The sequence below is a fragment of the Caloenas nicobarica genome, chromosome 4, assembly GCF_036013445.1.
Source record: "Caloenas nicobarica isolate bCalNic1 chromosome 4, bCalNic1.hap1, whole genome shotgun sequence".
In the NCBI taxonomy this organism is placed as follows: domain Eukaryota; kingdom Metazoa; phylum Chordata; class Aves; order Columbiformes; family Columbidae; genus Caloenas; species Caloenas nicobarica.
This window is the reverse complement of record NC_088248.1, coordinates 25,003,241-25,019,186: the sequence shown is the minus strand read 5'-3', so window position 1 is coordinate 25,019,186 and position 15,946 is coordinate 25,003,241. Positions and strand designations below refer to the sequence as shown.

The following is a 15,946-nucleotide window of genomic DNA, read 5'->3' as shown; positions in this document are numbered from 1 at the left end:
TGATTCATGATCTTCCTGAGTGCTCCTTCCACACACCCAATTAAACTTCTAAGTCAACATCTAAAAGAGCGAAAATAAGATGAAATGCGGCCAAAAAAGCGTTTAACGATGGACTTGCAGTTGTGGGATTTGGCAGAGCACTGTGTAGCTCAACGAGGTAATCTACATCTGTTTTATATTTGGATTCAGTCCTACTAGTTGTTATATATAAGGGTAAGGAAGGGAATTTTGAAAGGTTCTTTGGCAATTTAAGTGTTCAGTTCCTAGTATTTTCTTTAACAGAGCGGTAGTTGGGTTCTCAGTTGCACTGAGTTGGAAGTAGCTCCCTGCATGCAAAACTCAGATAATTTGAAGCTGGGACTCTTTTAGGGATTCTTCTTTGTGATGCCTCCTGTGCCTGTTCCAAAAGCACAGTATTTTCTAAGACTGCTGTTCCCTTTATTTGTTCTCCTGTCTCATAGGAGATAAAAGGAACAGTATTAAGCAGTAGTGGGAGGATGGCTCAAGGTAGGTAGAAATAGGTGTTGAGCAGAAAGTAGGCATGAATTTTAGCCCCGTTTTTCTTTGCTTCTTCCTTTGGTATTAGATTGTAGCAACAGTTTCACAGTAATGTGTGGGAAGGGGTGCTCTATGTTTTGATATAATAATATTTTTTCCAAAGACGGTGTGGTCAGGAAAGAAAGGAGGAGTATAGAATTTATATTGGGGTGTTCTGATGTGGCCCCTTGCTCTGTCAACAGTCTGTGAATGGCATTACTTTAATTATAAGTGTCAATTTCTGTGTGCAGATTTTCTTTCTTTTTTTTTTTTATATATTTGCCTGCCTATGTTGGTTAATGAGGTGCTTCTCTGCTGTGAGTCTGGTTGGATGGAAGAGCAATTTTTATTATTAGTTAGAAGAAGTGCTAAACAGACAGGTGGGGAAAGCCTATGTTAATTAAATCAGGACAGTCCAGAATACTTTTTTTTTTAATGGGACAGTTTAAGAGTACTAACAGAGGGAAGACTGGAGGATTGTAATGGTTTGAAGTGCTCTGTGATGGGAAAAACCATGACAATGCTTGTACTTTGTGGGTAACCACCCACTTTGGGAGAGTTGCAGATCAGAAAGCCTAAGTCCCAAGTGCCTGTGGCATCAGAGAACAAGTCGCTGACTATTGTGTGCCCTGAGGACTGATATTCCACATACAGTGTGCTGGATTAACTGAATGGAGAGAGGAGAATTAAATCTACATGGTTCTTAACTATATGGGTGTTGTCTTATAACTATGAAGATTTGCTTTATTAACCAGTGTCTTTGCTGTTTTATTCCTTGCTTTTATATTGATATGGTTTGATGATGTCATTGGACTTTGGAAATGCTCACACAGCTGCTGCAAATACTGGTGAGGAATGGCAGAAAATGAGTGTAGCAGACAGAGGGTTACAGAATGGTTGTAATGGGGATTGAATTTAATGCTTATGACTGGCAGAATGTTCAAAAACAATGGAGAAAATTTGCACTGAAACTTTTCACTAGTGATTAAGCCCTTGAGAAGGGAAAAGTGTTGGTATCCTGACCTTACAGATCAGGCAGCTTGGTTGAACCAGATTGTTGTAGAGTAGGAATCAATTCTAGATGCTGAATGCCTGTGCCCTGTTCTGTAACTGCTGTTTTTTCACTGCCTAGATGGTGACTTTAAAATTGTCACTCAGTTAACGTAGGCAATAAGTCTCGTGAATAGTTATCTTACAATGTTGAATGTCTCTTGTTTCTCTGTGTATCCTAAGTCACTATTAAAACAGATCCTCCCATCCCTCCTGGTTTTGTTTGCCATTATAGCCTATCAAACTTGGAGATCACCTCAACAGCATCCTCCTTGGCATGTGTGAAGACGTTGTTTATGCCCGTGTGTCTGTACGGACCGTTCTGGATGCCTGCAGTGCCCACATAAGGAACAGTAACTGTGCCCCTTCTTTTTCATACGTGAAGCAGTTGGTCAGACTGGTTCTGGGAAGCCTGTCTGGGGTAAGTCTGTGTCAGCATTTGAGGAATAGTAGAGGTGAGCAGGAAGAGAGCAAAGGTGCTAAATCAGACTCACCCTGCAGTCATTCTTCCTCTTGTTTGATTATGTTGCAATTGATAAGGGGGAGTGTTGAAAGGAGGGAATTGCTTCTCTCCTCTTGGTAACAATTTGTGCACTTCACAATTCCTCCTGGAATATGTATTCACAGCAGCTGTTTCTGAGCAAGATAATTTTCGGAACCATTTGACTTCATTGAAAGAAAAGTAGGGAAAAACAGGAGTACAAAAAAGGTTATGAGCTCTGGGCAAGCATTAGACTTCTTGGTACTTGAAATGCTTCAAAAATGGTGGCTGTCCATTTTCTTTTTTGAAGTTATGCTTGACTTCTGGAGAGTTGCTTATTAAGAGGAAGAAGGACTTTTTTAGGCAGTGTGCCAATCCTCTTCCACTTCTGCTCAGCTCTTGGATATCATTACTGTGGAGGACATTATTGTCTAATGATGACAAGTGCATTAAACTGTTTTCAGAAACGAAAGAAACTCCGTGAACTCATCTTGAAAAGCTACCAGTCCTGACAGGCAACCTCTCCCTTCGCCTAAACCATTACAACGTAACTTCAGTATAGTTAAATAATTTTAAGGCTCTGAATAGAAAGGAAGGCAGGCCATAAATTGTCAGTATTGTGAGATTGTTCTCTGGCCAATATTTCCTTTCCTTGTCTTCTATTTATAATCAGAACAAATGCCAAGTGGTTTATTATTGCTGGAATGATATCCCACAATGGTCTTGAATTCTGTCCAGTTTTATACCATTGAAACTCCTTTTTTTATCTCATAGGAGTTATGCCAGTGTAAAAATTGGTGTCTGGATAGACAGCACTGTAATTGCAAGAAAGGTGTTTGACTTGATGGTGCTCTCTGTTTTTTAAAAAACATTTTTGTTATGATCTAATCTCAGAAATAGGGCTGAACCTGAGCTCCACAAAGCATTGTCTAGTCTGTGAGGTTACGTCTGTCAGTCGGATGCTCCTCGCTGTAATGTCTGAAGTCTTATGCAGTTGCCAAGTGGAGCTAGTCTGTGATTCAATGAAATAAAGGCCTACAAGGCCTTAATCAGTGAAGCTATTAAAATAAAGATCCAAACCTCAAATCAGGCCATGAGCTATAGAAACAACCAACATGGAGAGTGAGTCATTAGTCTCCAAGTTCTTAGTGGCCCTTTCCGCTTAGCAATTTTTCTGCTTTTCGTCATCTTGTTCTTGTCGGCAACTTTCAGAGGGAGCCTGAGGTTGGTGTGACAGACTCATCTGGACTGGCCTGCCCAAGGCAGCATTAGCTGGTCCCAAATGCACATCCCAAAATCTGGTAGAGAGCTGAACCATGCAAGTGTGTTCCTGTCTCCTAGACCATGTTGATAATGAAGGAGTGGGACTCCTGGAGGTTATCCGATGCTGAAGTTTTGCTCATCTTCTAGATGTCCTCTGCCAGGAACCTTTTTAGCCTAATTCGTAACATGTCACTGCATTGGCTTTGCAAGAAGAGAACAAAATAGCCGAGTAGAACAGAGTGTTGATAGAAGAATGATATAGCTGTGCTGCTGTGGTTTTGTGCACCTTATCTAGCAATCCCTGCTGGTTTTAATGTTTAGTGCTCTCTGTGTGTGCTTGAATTTTTAAGTGTGTAAGAAAAGCACATCAAATTGTTTTTTCAAAACCATGGTACAACTTCCGATTCCAAGATCAGTGTACCTCCCATCTTGATTTGCCTTTTCAAAGGCTGGAGGAGTACTAACTCTATAACAGGTCATTTGGTGGTCGGTGAAGCACAGGTGGAAGGTCCTGTTTGAATATTTTCACTTTCCACATAAATGTGATTTGTAAAGGGCCGTATGGCACAAGACTGGTTCGGTCTGGTTTATGTTAATTGAGTCGCATTGTGACTGTGAGGCACTGAAGGCTGCTGGATTTCTTCTTCCCACCTCCCAGCTAAGCCATTGTCCAAGTCAGGCGGATTCACACCGTATCAAAAGACATAACCTAAGATTCTTTGTTGCAGAAAAGTAACTCTTCTTTGAGTGACTGTACATGTGAAATAATTTTTTAGGGAAGTGGTGATTTAAATGAAAAATGTTAAAAGTTACTAATAGGAAGAATTAAGTCTGACGCACAATAGGAATGTGCCTGAGGGGTAAGGAAGAGACTTGTCACAAGTGGATGCAATTTTACATGTGTAATAATCTGTGTTGAGGCCTAAAACTTTCAGGTACAAGACATTTCTTCCTGTTACATAGAAAAGTCATCAGGCCAATTCACAAGTTCCAGTCATGTTGCACACATAGAAAAAGGTTTTTGAGTGTTGCTGTCCCTTCAGTTTGCTGTAGGGCTGGAATGTCTTTAAGTTACACACTTGTGAACTTAATCTACACTTACTGGAAAAAAGTAGACCAAATGTGTAGTAAGAATAATGCACAGATTATTCAAATATTGATAATTCTAGGGGACATTCTCACTGCTGAACCTGGTTTTTTTATGAACCAATGCATTTACCTAACGGACACTTGTTTCATGCTATTGTGAACTCTTCCAATGTATGACTTTGTGTTACTGTCCATGCTGCAGGTGGATCAACTTTCTTGCAATGGGGACAGAAAAGTACAGCCAGACAGGAGCCAGGCTATTCGGGAGAGGCTGAGGGGAAAAGGACTTCCCACAGGTAAGTGCTTCGTTGCAGTAAAGGTTATGGCAATAAAGAGAACCCTTTGGAAGACCAAGTTTTGGTAGCTTTTGCAGCCAGAGAAACTGTATAGGGGAGCACTTGCTGACATTCACAGAACTCTGGTTCAGTGTCTACCTAAGCATTGGTGGTAGTGATGTGAGAATAATTGTTTCAAGAAAATAAGCATCTTCTCACGGTTCAGTCCTGATGGTAGGAATGGGTTTTAAAGGTTCTCAGTCAAAAGTTTCGTTTCTGGAGAAGGGAATCTTCAGCTGAAAGTAGATCAGCTAGAGGAACAGGAACGTTTTTCTTAGTTCCCTCTTTCCTGTGGATTCGGCTTTCTCTCTTCATGCTCTAGTTGCACATGGTCTCTGTCCCTGCTTCCCAGGCAGCCCTGAGCTCTTTTCTCTGCACACAAAGTTTTTCTCCACCTCTTCTGTTTTCATGAAGAGAAGTGTTCTATGTTCCGTCACAGTTCTGCTGTGCTTTGACAGTGAGAGGTGGACATGGAGGCCAGGTGGGATTGTATCATTGCTTCAAGGAGGTAAGGAAAGAGGAAACCACTCTTAAGTGGAAAGAGGACCATGTAATCTTTGTGAAATGAGTCAACTTGATAACCCCCAGCTATCAATCTGGCTCAATAGTCCTCATCGTCTAAACCCTATTTCTCTTAAGTATATTGAAAGTACCTGCTTGCATAGAGTGCTCCAGGGAATGAATGTTTGTGCATCACTGTTCCAGTGAAAACAGGACTTTGTCTCCACCCATCCAAGCCTGGTCCCGAAGGTACGAGTTATTAATGAGATACTTTTGAATACTTGATTTTTTTCCTCTTTTTTGGCAAGATGAGCTGTCAACCCGCAATAATGGTTTTCAGTCACTGCTTTTGTTTCATGATAACTTGGTGTTAGGCTTCTCTCTTCACCTTATCCCTAGACAGAAAATATTTTTTTAAACTTTCTGTTATTTGAGTCTTTATTTTCAGAACGGAACGTAAATTAAGTCAGTCATTCCTTTATGTTTTTGTGTTCTCTCTGTACTGTGTCTACTCCAAGGTATTTCAATTACTTTGTATCACATTGATTACCTGTGGAACTCTCGTTATTTTTCTCCTTTTCCTTAGAGGGTTTACAACCCTGGTAGCTTCCCCAAAACATTTCCCAATTCTACTTCTATTACCAGTCCCATTTCCTGGTATGTCTTACTAGCACCATCTTATTTCTCTGTATTTTGATCTTCAGTTAATTCCTTGATCTCCATTTCGCTGAGCCCTCAGGGAATATAGACTGTCAGTAAAACGCAAAATGTAAGAAAAAAAAATCCGCACATAACCAATCCAGCTTTTCTCTTGATGTATGTACTGAGTTATGTATTTGAAAGTTAGTGAGGACCCAGTGAAATGGGTGTCTGATATTAATGAGAGACAGCTCACATTTGATTCAGGGCAATTTAATGCTTGGTTATTTATTTTTCTGTAACTATATGCTGGTTTGCGGCTGCAAATGCTGCCAATAGCAGCACGGATCTGCCACCCTGGGGGCACAGCTTTTAGATTTATGGAAAACTGAACTGTGGAATGTAGTACTAATTACGCCAATGATAATCTCATCGATTGAGGAGACACAAGTAGACAGCCAGGTGAGAGTTTAAGAAAATTAGTAATGGTAAAAACAACAAAAACAACAACAACAAAAAACAAAAACCAAACATGAAAAACCCTCAGAAAAGCAAAATTCTTTTTTTTTTCCTGTTGACGCTACTGTTTTTGCTGCTGTGTGTAGTTGAAATACATGCTGCTTAAGCTAGTTGCAAAACAGCAAACACATAGAAAGGTAGTAAACTACCAGGCGGGATTATGATTCTGAGTTAAATGTCTTTCTAATAAGTTAGAAGTTATGTCCATCATCTTTTCTCTAAATGTTTGGGTTTAACTTCTCTGAAAAGGCATTTTGGGCCCAGTTTAGCACTGGGACAATTGTGGGAGTGGGGGACACACATAGGAACATGTCTAATTTTACCAGTCATTTTACCAGCATATTTAAGGAAGTAAATAAAGTGAGCAGAGGTCTTTGCTGGACAGGACAGAAGACTTGTTTGATAGTGACTGGGGTGAGGTTCTGAGTCACTGTTAAAATCTTATTTAATGAAGAAAAAAGCAGTGTAGAGCTAAGGCATTTATTATGAACTCAAGACTATCGGAATGTTACTGTGAGTGTCTAGCTTAAGATAGCTGATAAATCATGCCAAGTTCATGAATACGGAGATGGTTCAGCAAGAAGATGTGCTTCTAGTTGGAGAGTAGCCAACTAATACCTTAGATGTTTGCAGTCTTTGAAAAATGCTAGGATTTTTTGCCTTAAGTTTATGAAAACCATTAATATCAAGATGAGCTTTCTGTACTGTGATCATCCAAAATTACCACTGCTGGGTCTTTATTATTGGCTTAGGACAAATGTTTTGAAATATTTTTCCACTTCATATGTTTAAATCAGATATTTTACTCTCCATATGTACCAAGGTTGGACATTTTCAGGTTTTCATTTCCATCTTTACATCTTAAAGATAATTACTAAATTAATAAATAGCTTCATGCTAATATTCTCACCAATTAAATTTATTTTTTGTCTCTTTCTTGACTCGCTTTCTGTGGCCATCTTCGTGAATGAGCTTTATGGCAGGGCTGACTCTACAAATCATTTATTTTAAATTGATATTACAGAATGTTTACTTTCAGTCAAGTCATGCTCAGGACACAGTATTTTGGAACTGACATGGCCAGCAGAAATAAAGTGGCAAAAACTGGTGTGAATCACCTGAACCAGTGAGTGTTATTTAAGTTTCCTACTCAAAACACTTTAGACCTTAAGATTCTTCACTTCAAGAATTATTTTTGGAAGTTGCTTGATAAAATGATTTTAGTGTGAGAGTAAGTAGTTGTGAAACTCTTCCAAATATGAAGCAATAATTCATTCACTACGTTACTCTTTTTGCCACAAACTATGGCACTTGTCCTTCAAAAGGATGCACACTCTCTTTAAAGCCCAGCTGGAATCTCTGTAAGTTGAAATCCTGCACCAGGGAAGCGTTGGTGAGTCACCTTGTGTGTTTATTTACAAAGTTCCAACTGTGTTGATGATCTATGAATGGCAAGGACAGACCGTTGCAGAGATATTTCGTCTTTCTAAAGAGATTTAGCTAACAGACATCTTAGCTTTGCTTTCCTACCATCAGGGTCTTTTAACTCAACTTGTGCAGTGTGGTAGACTGCCCTGAGTTAACTTTGTGTGTTACAATGCTACAATGGTATCCTGGAAAATTCCCACCTTTGTCTCTGCTAAAAGAATATATACCATTTTTAAAAGATCATTAAGGTTCGCCTTATCTGTATGTAACATGAAATAATTGGAAATCCTGAACAAAAATTTAGATGTTGATAAAGTCCCTGTTTAATTAGACAATATGCTCTGTCAGATGCAGCAAAAATGGTAGGTGTTGTAAACTGAATAAAAGATTCTAAGGCTAAGTGAAGTTGCTTTTAATTTTAACAGGAAATTCTAACTTTTAGTTACCATTCTCCAGAATAAAAATTACTAATGTAGCTGCCCAGCAAAAACTCTCACACAGAAGAAAATGTACCCTTTTGCTTTTGGTCCAGGGAAATTGTGGATTGGTTTAGTGCTGCATTTAGGTGAAAATGCAGCTTTTAGTCTATAAAGAAATGGCTTATAGTGATGATTTCCATGTGTGAACTGAAACACTCATTTTCTTGCGAAATCCAAGTACGCAGCTTTAACTTATCAAAAAATACAGCTCAAACTTAATTCCAATGACTTGAAAATCTCTCATCTGGAAATACTATTTTTTTCCCCTGTTTCCTCAGTACTAGAAAAAAAGAAGTGAGTAGGTGGAGAATAACTTTCCAGAGTTCGGCAAAACCAAATGGAAGCCAGATGAATATTTAAAATAAACAAAAGTGCTCTTTTGTCCTGCAGAAACCATGCCTGTTTTCCTCCAATAACTGTTCCTGTTTGCATCCAGCAGTACTGCTGGTTGGTGTTGGTACACGGATCTTTTAAGCCTAAGTTTGGTTCCTGCAGCTTTGCTGAGGCTCCAGCCTGGCAGCATTGGAGCTGCCGTCACAGCGGAGCTGCTGAGGACAAACTTGGAATGCTGAAGACAGGGCAAGTATAGACACAAAGATCAGTGAGGAAACCAAACCAGAGATGTCAAATGCTGTCTCCGTGCAGAAACGCAGCTCTATGACTGAGCTTCTCCTGGGGTACACAGAAATCCAGGAGGAGAGTTGCGGGGTGGCCCTTTTGCCTGCTTGGTTGAGATATGTACCAAAAAGAAACTGGCCCATAAACCGAGTGGGAAAGAGTAAAGGTGCAGTTTCTCTTTTCTGCAGAGGTGCTGAGGAAGAGAATAGTCGAAATGCTGTTTTTGTGAAGTGCTGCTTGGCAAGGTTTGCAACCCCTGTTCTGAACAAGATGCCTTGTTTCTAAAGGTATTTGTTTTTTTGCTAAAGGGGCCATGTCAGTCCAAAGCATAACGCACATCATTCTACAGGATTTACAGCTTGGCCATTACTTACAGCGCTTCCAGCAGTTCTTGTGTCCAACTCGTTTCTTCCATCACAAAGAATGCATTGTTATAGGAGTAGTTCCATCTGAAACTTGGACTTTCACAACGTAAAAAAAAAAAAAAAGGTGCCATTTGTAGCAGTCAACCCACAGGCCACATCTGGCCCTGTTGTCTTCTATTTGGCTCTCAGCCTACCCCAAAGGGATTGCAAACCCAACTCCTCCATCAGCTGCCCACTCAGATTTGAGAAAATAACTTCATTGTCTTGGGATAAGGGTTTTCTCTCATTCTGTTTTCTGCTCAGAGGTGGTGTGGGAGATGTTTTTTAAACTCCTGTAGAATAATTTCCTCTTTTCAGACATTCCGGTCTGACAATGACAGCCTGTGTCGGTGTGTATATAAATATATGTATATATCCATAAGCATTACTAAAATGGAGCTGGAAAAGGTATTTTATTTTGTACAAACAAAAGGCAATCAGAAAGGCTTTAAAGAAACTTGAGCTGTGTTTATTCAGTAGAAACAGATACAGCCTGTGATGGCACTGGCAGTGTTTGCACTTACATAATATGTGATCAATCGCCTGGATGACCAAGCTGGTACACAACTAATTGCAGACAGACTGAATTTAGGACCAGATAACGGCTCTCTTGCTCAGAGGAAAGTCAAACAGATTACTGTCAGTGTGAGTAAAAGATGGTTTGTGACTGACACTGCTGTCAAAGAGGGTGTAATTGCATTTATAGCTGAAGACACCAAAGGGAAAAAAAAGGAAGCAGATCCATGGTCATTTAGCAAATACAACTTCTGCCAGTTGAAGGTGTGTGGAAAACTAGATTTTCGTTTTAGTACCAGAAGGGAATTTTGTTGTGAACTCTTGGTGGCTAATTGCTATTTTTATTGTATATATTCCCTTGCTATATATTATACTTAGGAATCATCCAATTACTATAATTGCATTCGAATTATTTACAGTAATTATAAATAATTGCACTAATGTAACGTCAAGTGGAGGATAAACACCTAAGGGCAATACATGAAATCAAGAACCCAGATACTATTCAGATGAGCATGAAGAAGAGGTTAGTTCAGCAGAGAAATATCTGGGGAAGGGGAAAGCCTGGCTGTTGAAGTTACTTACACGCTGTAGTGCCTTAATTGCCAATTGCTTGTCCTATCACCATCAGTGACAAGCAGAGAAGCACTTCTCTGTCCTGTTATACACTGGGGTAACCGAAGCATGGAGTAGCTCTGTGTGGTCTCAGGTGACATACTTAATGTCTTTAGTGGAGTCAAGAAACTTTGTATAGGTCTTTGGCATTTCCATTACAAATACAAGCTTTTTTTTTTTTTTTTTTTTTAAGGAAAGTCATAACAAGAATCTCACCATCCGTTAGAATTTAAAGACATAAAAGTTCCATTATGCAGTCAAGTTCCTTTTGATTATTAGTTGGAACTTTGTTATTCATATATATTTTTAACTGGTAGTTCTTCTCTTTATTTTCCCACACATTTTATCATAAAAGCTGGAGAAAAAAAGTTGGTGACATATTCACCTAAAGAATTTGTGCTTGTGTATGCTGTTCAACTGAAAATATGTGTTTGAGGGTGAGAGAAATATACTGGAAAAGTGGTTTGAAGACTATAGTGTCAAAGAAGGGCATATGATTCCAGTCTGCTCTATTCTGGAGGTGTTCTGCTAGCCCAAAGCCAGAGATATGAGTCTTGTGCTTGAAAGAGACTTATTGCAGTCATTAAAGACCGTTGATCTAATTAATGCTGAGGGTAGTGTGAGGAAGTCCAGGGGGAAGGAAAAAAAAAAAAAAGGTGAAGATGCCTTAGCAGTTGGTTTTGTGATTTACAAAGTCTATAATAGTATTTTTTTAAAAGTGAGGACGGTTTTAAGTTATTAAAATAGAAGAATTGGCCTGGACCAAGTGCTGGTTGCCTAATTCAATTTGTTCGTGGTATCTGCAATTGAGTTGCTTCTACACTGAGAAGTCTTGTCCATGACGGTTGATTTCCACTCTCTGGTGCTGAGAGCAGGACGGATGCCGGGCTGGTATGAAGTATGGATCTGAAAATTCTGTGTTGCTGCTTTGTTTCCATTCGTCCTCTCAGGATGCCCACCTTGAGCAAGCTGTGCACCCTTTGCCCATTAGGCTTTTCGTTACCTTTCTCTCAGGATGATTCTTAAACAGCTCATGTTGACACTATGAGACAGTTTGGGAACAGCTTTCTGAAATTATGTTACATAGAGAGGGATGGGTTTTGCAAAGGTGGGAAGAAGTGCCAAGACATGTGAAAAGCAGAAGTGGAAATGGGGAGGGTAATAAAGGAAAGATGAAAGATATCCAAGAGAATTTTACAGTCTCAAGACTGAATACTAAGGACAGCAGTAGATTCTTTTTGGTACTATGTGAAAAACTCATGTTGGCTGCGTAAGTCAATTTGGACATGAGTTAAAGATCTGTAGATGTCTCCACCCAGCAGAGTGGAAGAGCAGGTTGGGAGTGGAATGTCTCCTACACTGCTTCCTGATGGGACAGCTCATAGAATCATAACATTGTTCTGGCTGGAAGGGACCTTCAAAGGTTGTCTAATCTAACCCCCCTACCTTGAGCAGGGCCATCTTCAACCAGATCAGGTCGCTTGGAGTCCCATCCAGCCTGGCCTTGAATTTCTCCAGGGATGGGGCATCCACCACCTCTCTGGGCAACCTGGGCCAGTGTCTCGCCACCCTCATCATTAAAAAAAAAAAAAAAAAATTCCTTACATCTACTCTGAATCTCCCCTTCTTTAGTTTAAAACCATCACCCCTTGACTTATCACTTCAGGCCCTGCTAAAAAGTCTCTCCCCATGTTTCTTATAAGCCCCTTTAAGTACTGAAAGGCTGCAATAAGGTCTCCCTGGAGCCTTCTCTTCTCCAGGCTGAACACCCCGAACTCTCTCAGCCTGTCCTCACAGCAGAGCTGTTCCAGCCCTCTGATTGTTTTTGTGGCCTCCTCTGGCCCCTCTCCAACAGGTCCATGTCTTTCCTGTACTGAGGGCTCCAGAGCTGGACGTGGAACTCCAGGTGGTGTCTCACCAGAGTGGAGCAGAGGGTCAGAATCACCTCAACCTGCTGGCCACGATCCTTTTGATGCAGCCCAGAATGGGGTTGGTCTTTTGGGCTGCGAGTGCACACTGCCAAGTCATCTCCTGTCTCGTCACACAGCTGAAAGGGTGTCCAAGCTGTAGCGATGAGCACTTTCCCAGTTACTGCTGATGAGATAGCGTTCACGGCATTCACTTCTCCTCATAAGCAGGTGGGTGGATGACCTGGGGAACAGAAAGCATCTCTGTTGTGCTGAGGCAAAGAGCTTGTATCTTACGAGCCTCCGCATGAACTGGGATCAGCTTTTGTTATATCTAGTCTGAATTAGGTGAGGAGGATGCTCCTTCCCTTCTAACACACTTTGTCGATAGTGGCTGTGCTCCTTCACTGCTATTCTCACCAGCATAGAGCAGATATATTTGTGTCTGGGTTTTCTATGGTGGCGATACCCACTGGTGTTGTGATTCACTGGATGCGATCTTGAAACAAGATAATGCTTCAACATGCAGAGACCTCAGTGATCTTTTGAACCAGGAATATTCTTCTGAGTCATGACCAAAGATGTACCAAGTAATGGTGAATTTGCAGCATCAGTGGGATATTTGAGTTGCAACTGTCTATCTTTTTATTTTTTTCTGATTTTCTTGCCATTGCTTTGCTTAGCAAAGTCTTGTGCGTGTAAATACTTTCAGTGTTGAAGAGCTGGGTTGCCTCTTTTTTTTATTTTGCATTTTAAAAAAAAGGTGAAAACTGTGTGTAGGGGAGGTTGCGGGGTTTGTGTGGGGTTTTTTGTTTGATTGCTTTTTTGTTTGCCTTTTTTGTTTTGTTTTGTTTCCTTTTTTGTTTGTTTTTCTACCTAAAATTATCCCTGAACTCTCATTATTGGAGAGGACTCTGGGAACTCCTTTTGATTTACTTTTTTTGGTGACCGTCTTAAATACGACAGTATTGCGGGTTTTATCTCCCTCTGAAATGGCTGAGTTAAAATCCTATCCAGGAATGTCCTTGGTGTGCATGTACATGAATGTGAAGTATGTGTTTGCAGGGTGGATATCATCCCGCTGCTTTGAGTAGGTAGTGGGAACTTCCCAGTGAATGACTGTTTTTAGAAGACTTTTTTACGTCTGTGAATATTATATGTAATTTGCTAGCCTTATGAGGGATGTATAGCCTGAGAATAAGATTTACCTGACCACAAAGGTAAATATTTTGACTTGAGTTTAGGGTTAAGGCTGTATTTGTAAAATACGAAGTTATACCTCAAATCCTTTCAGAAGATTAGTTCATGCTCTTTGGCAAAGGTTTTTGTTCTCTTGACTGCCTGGAACATGTGGGAACGGTATAATTACTTAGAAGATGCCTTTTGAAGAATCATGTATTTGTGTGTTGGTAAGAAGCAGGGGACTTCTTAGTTATAGTTGGTTTTAGTCTTCCTTTTTTTTTAAAACACCTGTTGTTAGTTTAATAACACAGAAATAGAAACTGAAAACGAACAGCCTCTCTCAAAGTATAATATCAGAGTTGAAAACTGTGAAGCCATAAGCTTTTAAAGCATTTCTGAGTACAATTATGAGCATCCTTAAAGTGTTCTTTGAAACTAATTCACTTTGAGCTCACAACTGCTTTCTTTTGTGAGGATGTCTTCAAGGCTGCTTCTTAAAAGATGCACCTGGTAACGTCCCCATAGAGAGCTCTAAAAAAGCTCTAAGAAAAGCCTCACATGCCATCCGGAGTCCATCTTGGCATTGCTTAGGCAGCCCAGCACGGAATATTTTTAGTTGGGTTTTCTCATCAGTGGTATCATGGTGAGGTCAAGATTGCCATATTAATGCAGTGTGTACACTACAGATTGGAAAGGTTTGAGTTCATAATAATTTTTGCAATGTACTTGGTCAGTTGGAGTTATGAATAGATTACTGCATGTATGTTACGTACAATAGACTTTGGATTTTCACAACTTTAATAATGCAAAAGCATTAAAAAATTTTAGTTTGCTAACAGAAAGTCAGTAGCAGTGGGGGTAGTCTTTGCTGGTTTTCCTCTGGGATGTTACTTTTATAATGGTTATGATTATTTTATTCTGATCTCTGGAAGTCTTAAGAACGTGAAAGGTAAACTTATAGGTTATCTGTTAATTTGACAAAATTTGATTTTTCTTACCAATGTTTGTAATGACTTTTGTAAAATTGGGCTAATACTTTGAGAAAATTTTATGGCTGAGACGTTCATGGTCTTGGAAGATTTGTTGTTTTTTTATTTTAGACTATTCTTTGTCTGCATAGGCTGTCATCACCAAAAATAGTCATTAAAGGAAGATCCAGGATTTTTGAAATTCCTAACTACACAGTCATTCTTCTCTTACTACTGGCACTACTGCAGGGCATCTGTGAATCTGTAGAACAAACTTGGACTTGTTGTCATTAAAAATTGTAGGTGGTATCTTTGGGTGTGAGAGGTGAGAGGAACTGCTGATTTCAGGTTGATAATTCAAGAGTACTTTTGGTGATAGTCCAGGACATTTTAAAAGTAAAACTAATGAGAAAACAACCTCCAGCATGTACATGATAGTAATTTTTTTTAATGTTAACGCCGAATTATAGCAGGCCATAATTTTTTCTTGAACACTTCAGAAATAAAATAAATAAAATGCCTCTCAGATATGAAGTAGTTGGACTCCTGTCTTTGGAGACTGAGGCAGCCCTTTAAGTAGCCATCTCCATGTTTTGCATGGCAAAATCAAGACCAAAATGCGTGCTCAGTACACACTTTAATAGTAAATAACTTCTGTTATGCTCTTGTATATTAAGTACAAAATTACATGTATGAAATGTCTCCTTGTTGCAGGAAAAACGTTGGTGGTGGATACACCTGATGGACACAAAGCTCACTTCTCTCAACAGACCATGCTTAACAAAGGACTTAGCAAGTCTATGGGATTTCTGTCCATTAGAGGAACACAAGGCGAGGAAGAGTTTTTCCAAGGTGTTTCCTCAGATTGCAGCTCAGGACAGGAAGATGTTTTCTGTCCTCATAGATGTAAAACCAGTGAGTTTGAAAAAAAAGGTCACCTTCATACAGATGTCACTCCCAAGCGGAAAGTCTGGGCTTCCACCACAGATTTGCTTTGCACAACTGACAAGGCAGCTGAGAGGGACCGTGCTGGAGGCTCTCATGGCCACAACCATCAGTGTGAAGTGTTTACTGTACGGACTTCTACTGCTACCAGAAACAAGGAAGCAAGATACTCTGATGGGAGCATAGCACTAGATGTCTTCGGACCGCAAAAACTGGACCAAACACGCCATGTGCCTGAGACATCAACTTCTGCAGCAATATCGAGTGCCTTTGACAGGATAAGAGAAAGGCAGAAGAAGTTGCAGCTTCTGAGGGAAGCCATGAATGTAGAAGGTTAGTGAGGCTTTTTGATTTTCTGAGTTATTCCAGTCATTGAACAAAGATTTCCCATTATGATAAATTTGAGTTCTCTTGTAGCAGCTCTTGAAACTGCCAAGATCTTCACTTTGTCTTCTATTTTTAGGTAAAGT

General features: G+C 39.9%; 1 protein-coding gene across 3 annotated transcripts in view; it reads left to right on the top strand.

Annotated features, from left to right (window-relative positions):
- PTPN13 (protein tyrosine phosphatase non-receptor type 13) overlaps positions 1-15,946 on the top strand; it is a 124,024-nt gene that overhangs the window by 42,701 nt on the left and 65,377 nt on the right. For all 3 annotated transcript variants that reach the window (XM_065633373.1, XM_065633372.1, XM_065633374.1), the window contains exons 6-8: positions 1,823-2,008; positions 4,623-4,716; positions 15,246-15,809. In XM_065633373.1, coding sequence (XP_065489445.1) covers positions 1,823-2,008; positions 4,623-4,716; positions 15,246-15,809 — 844 coding nt within the window. The remainder of the gene's footprint in view (positions 1-1,822; positions 2,009-4,622; positions 4,717-15,245; positions 15,810-15,946) is intronic.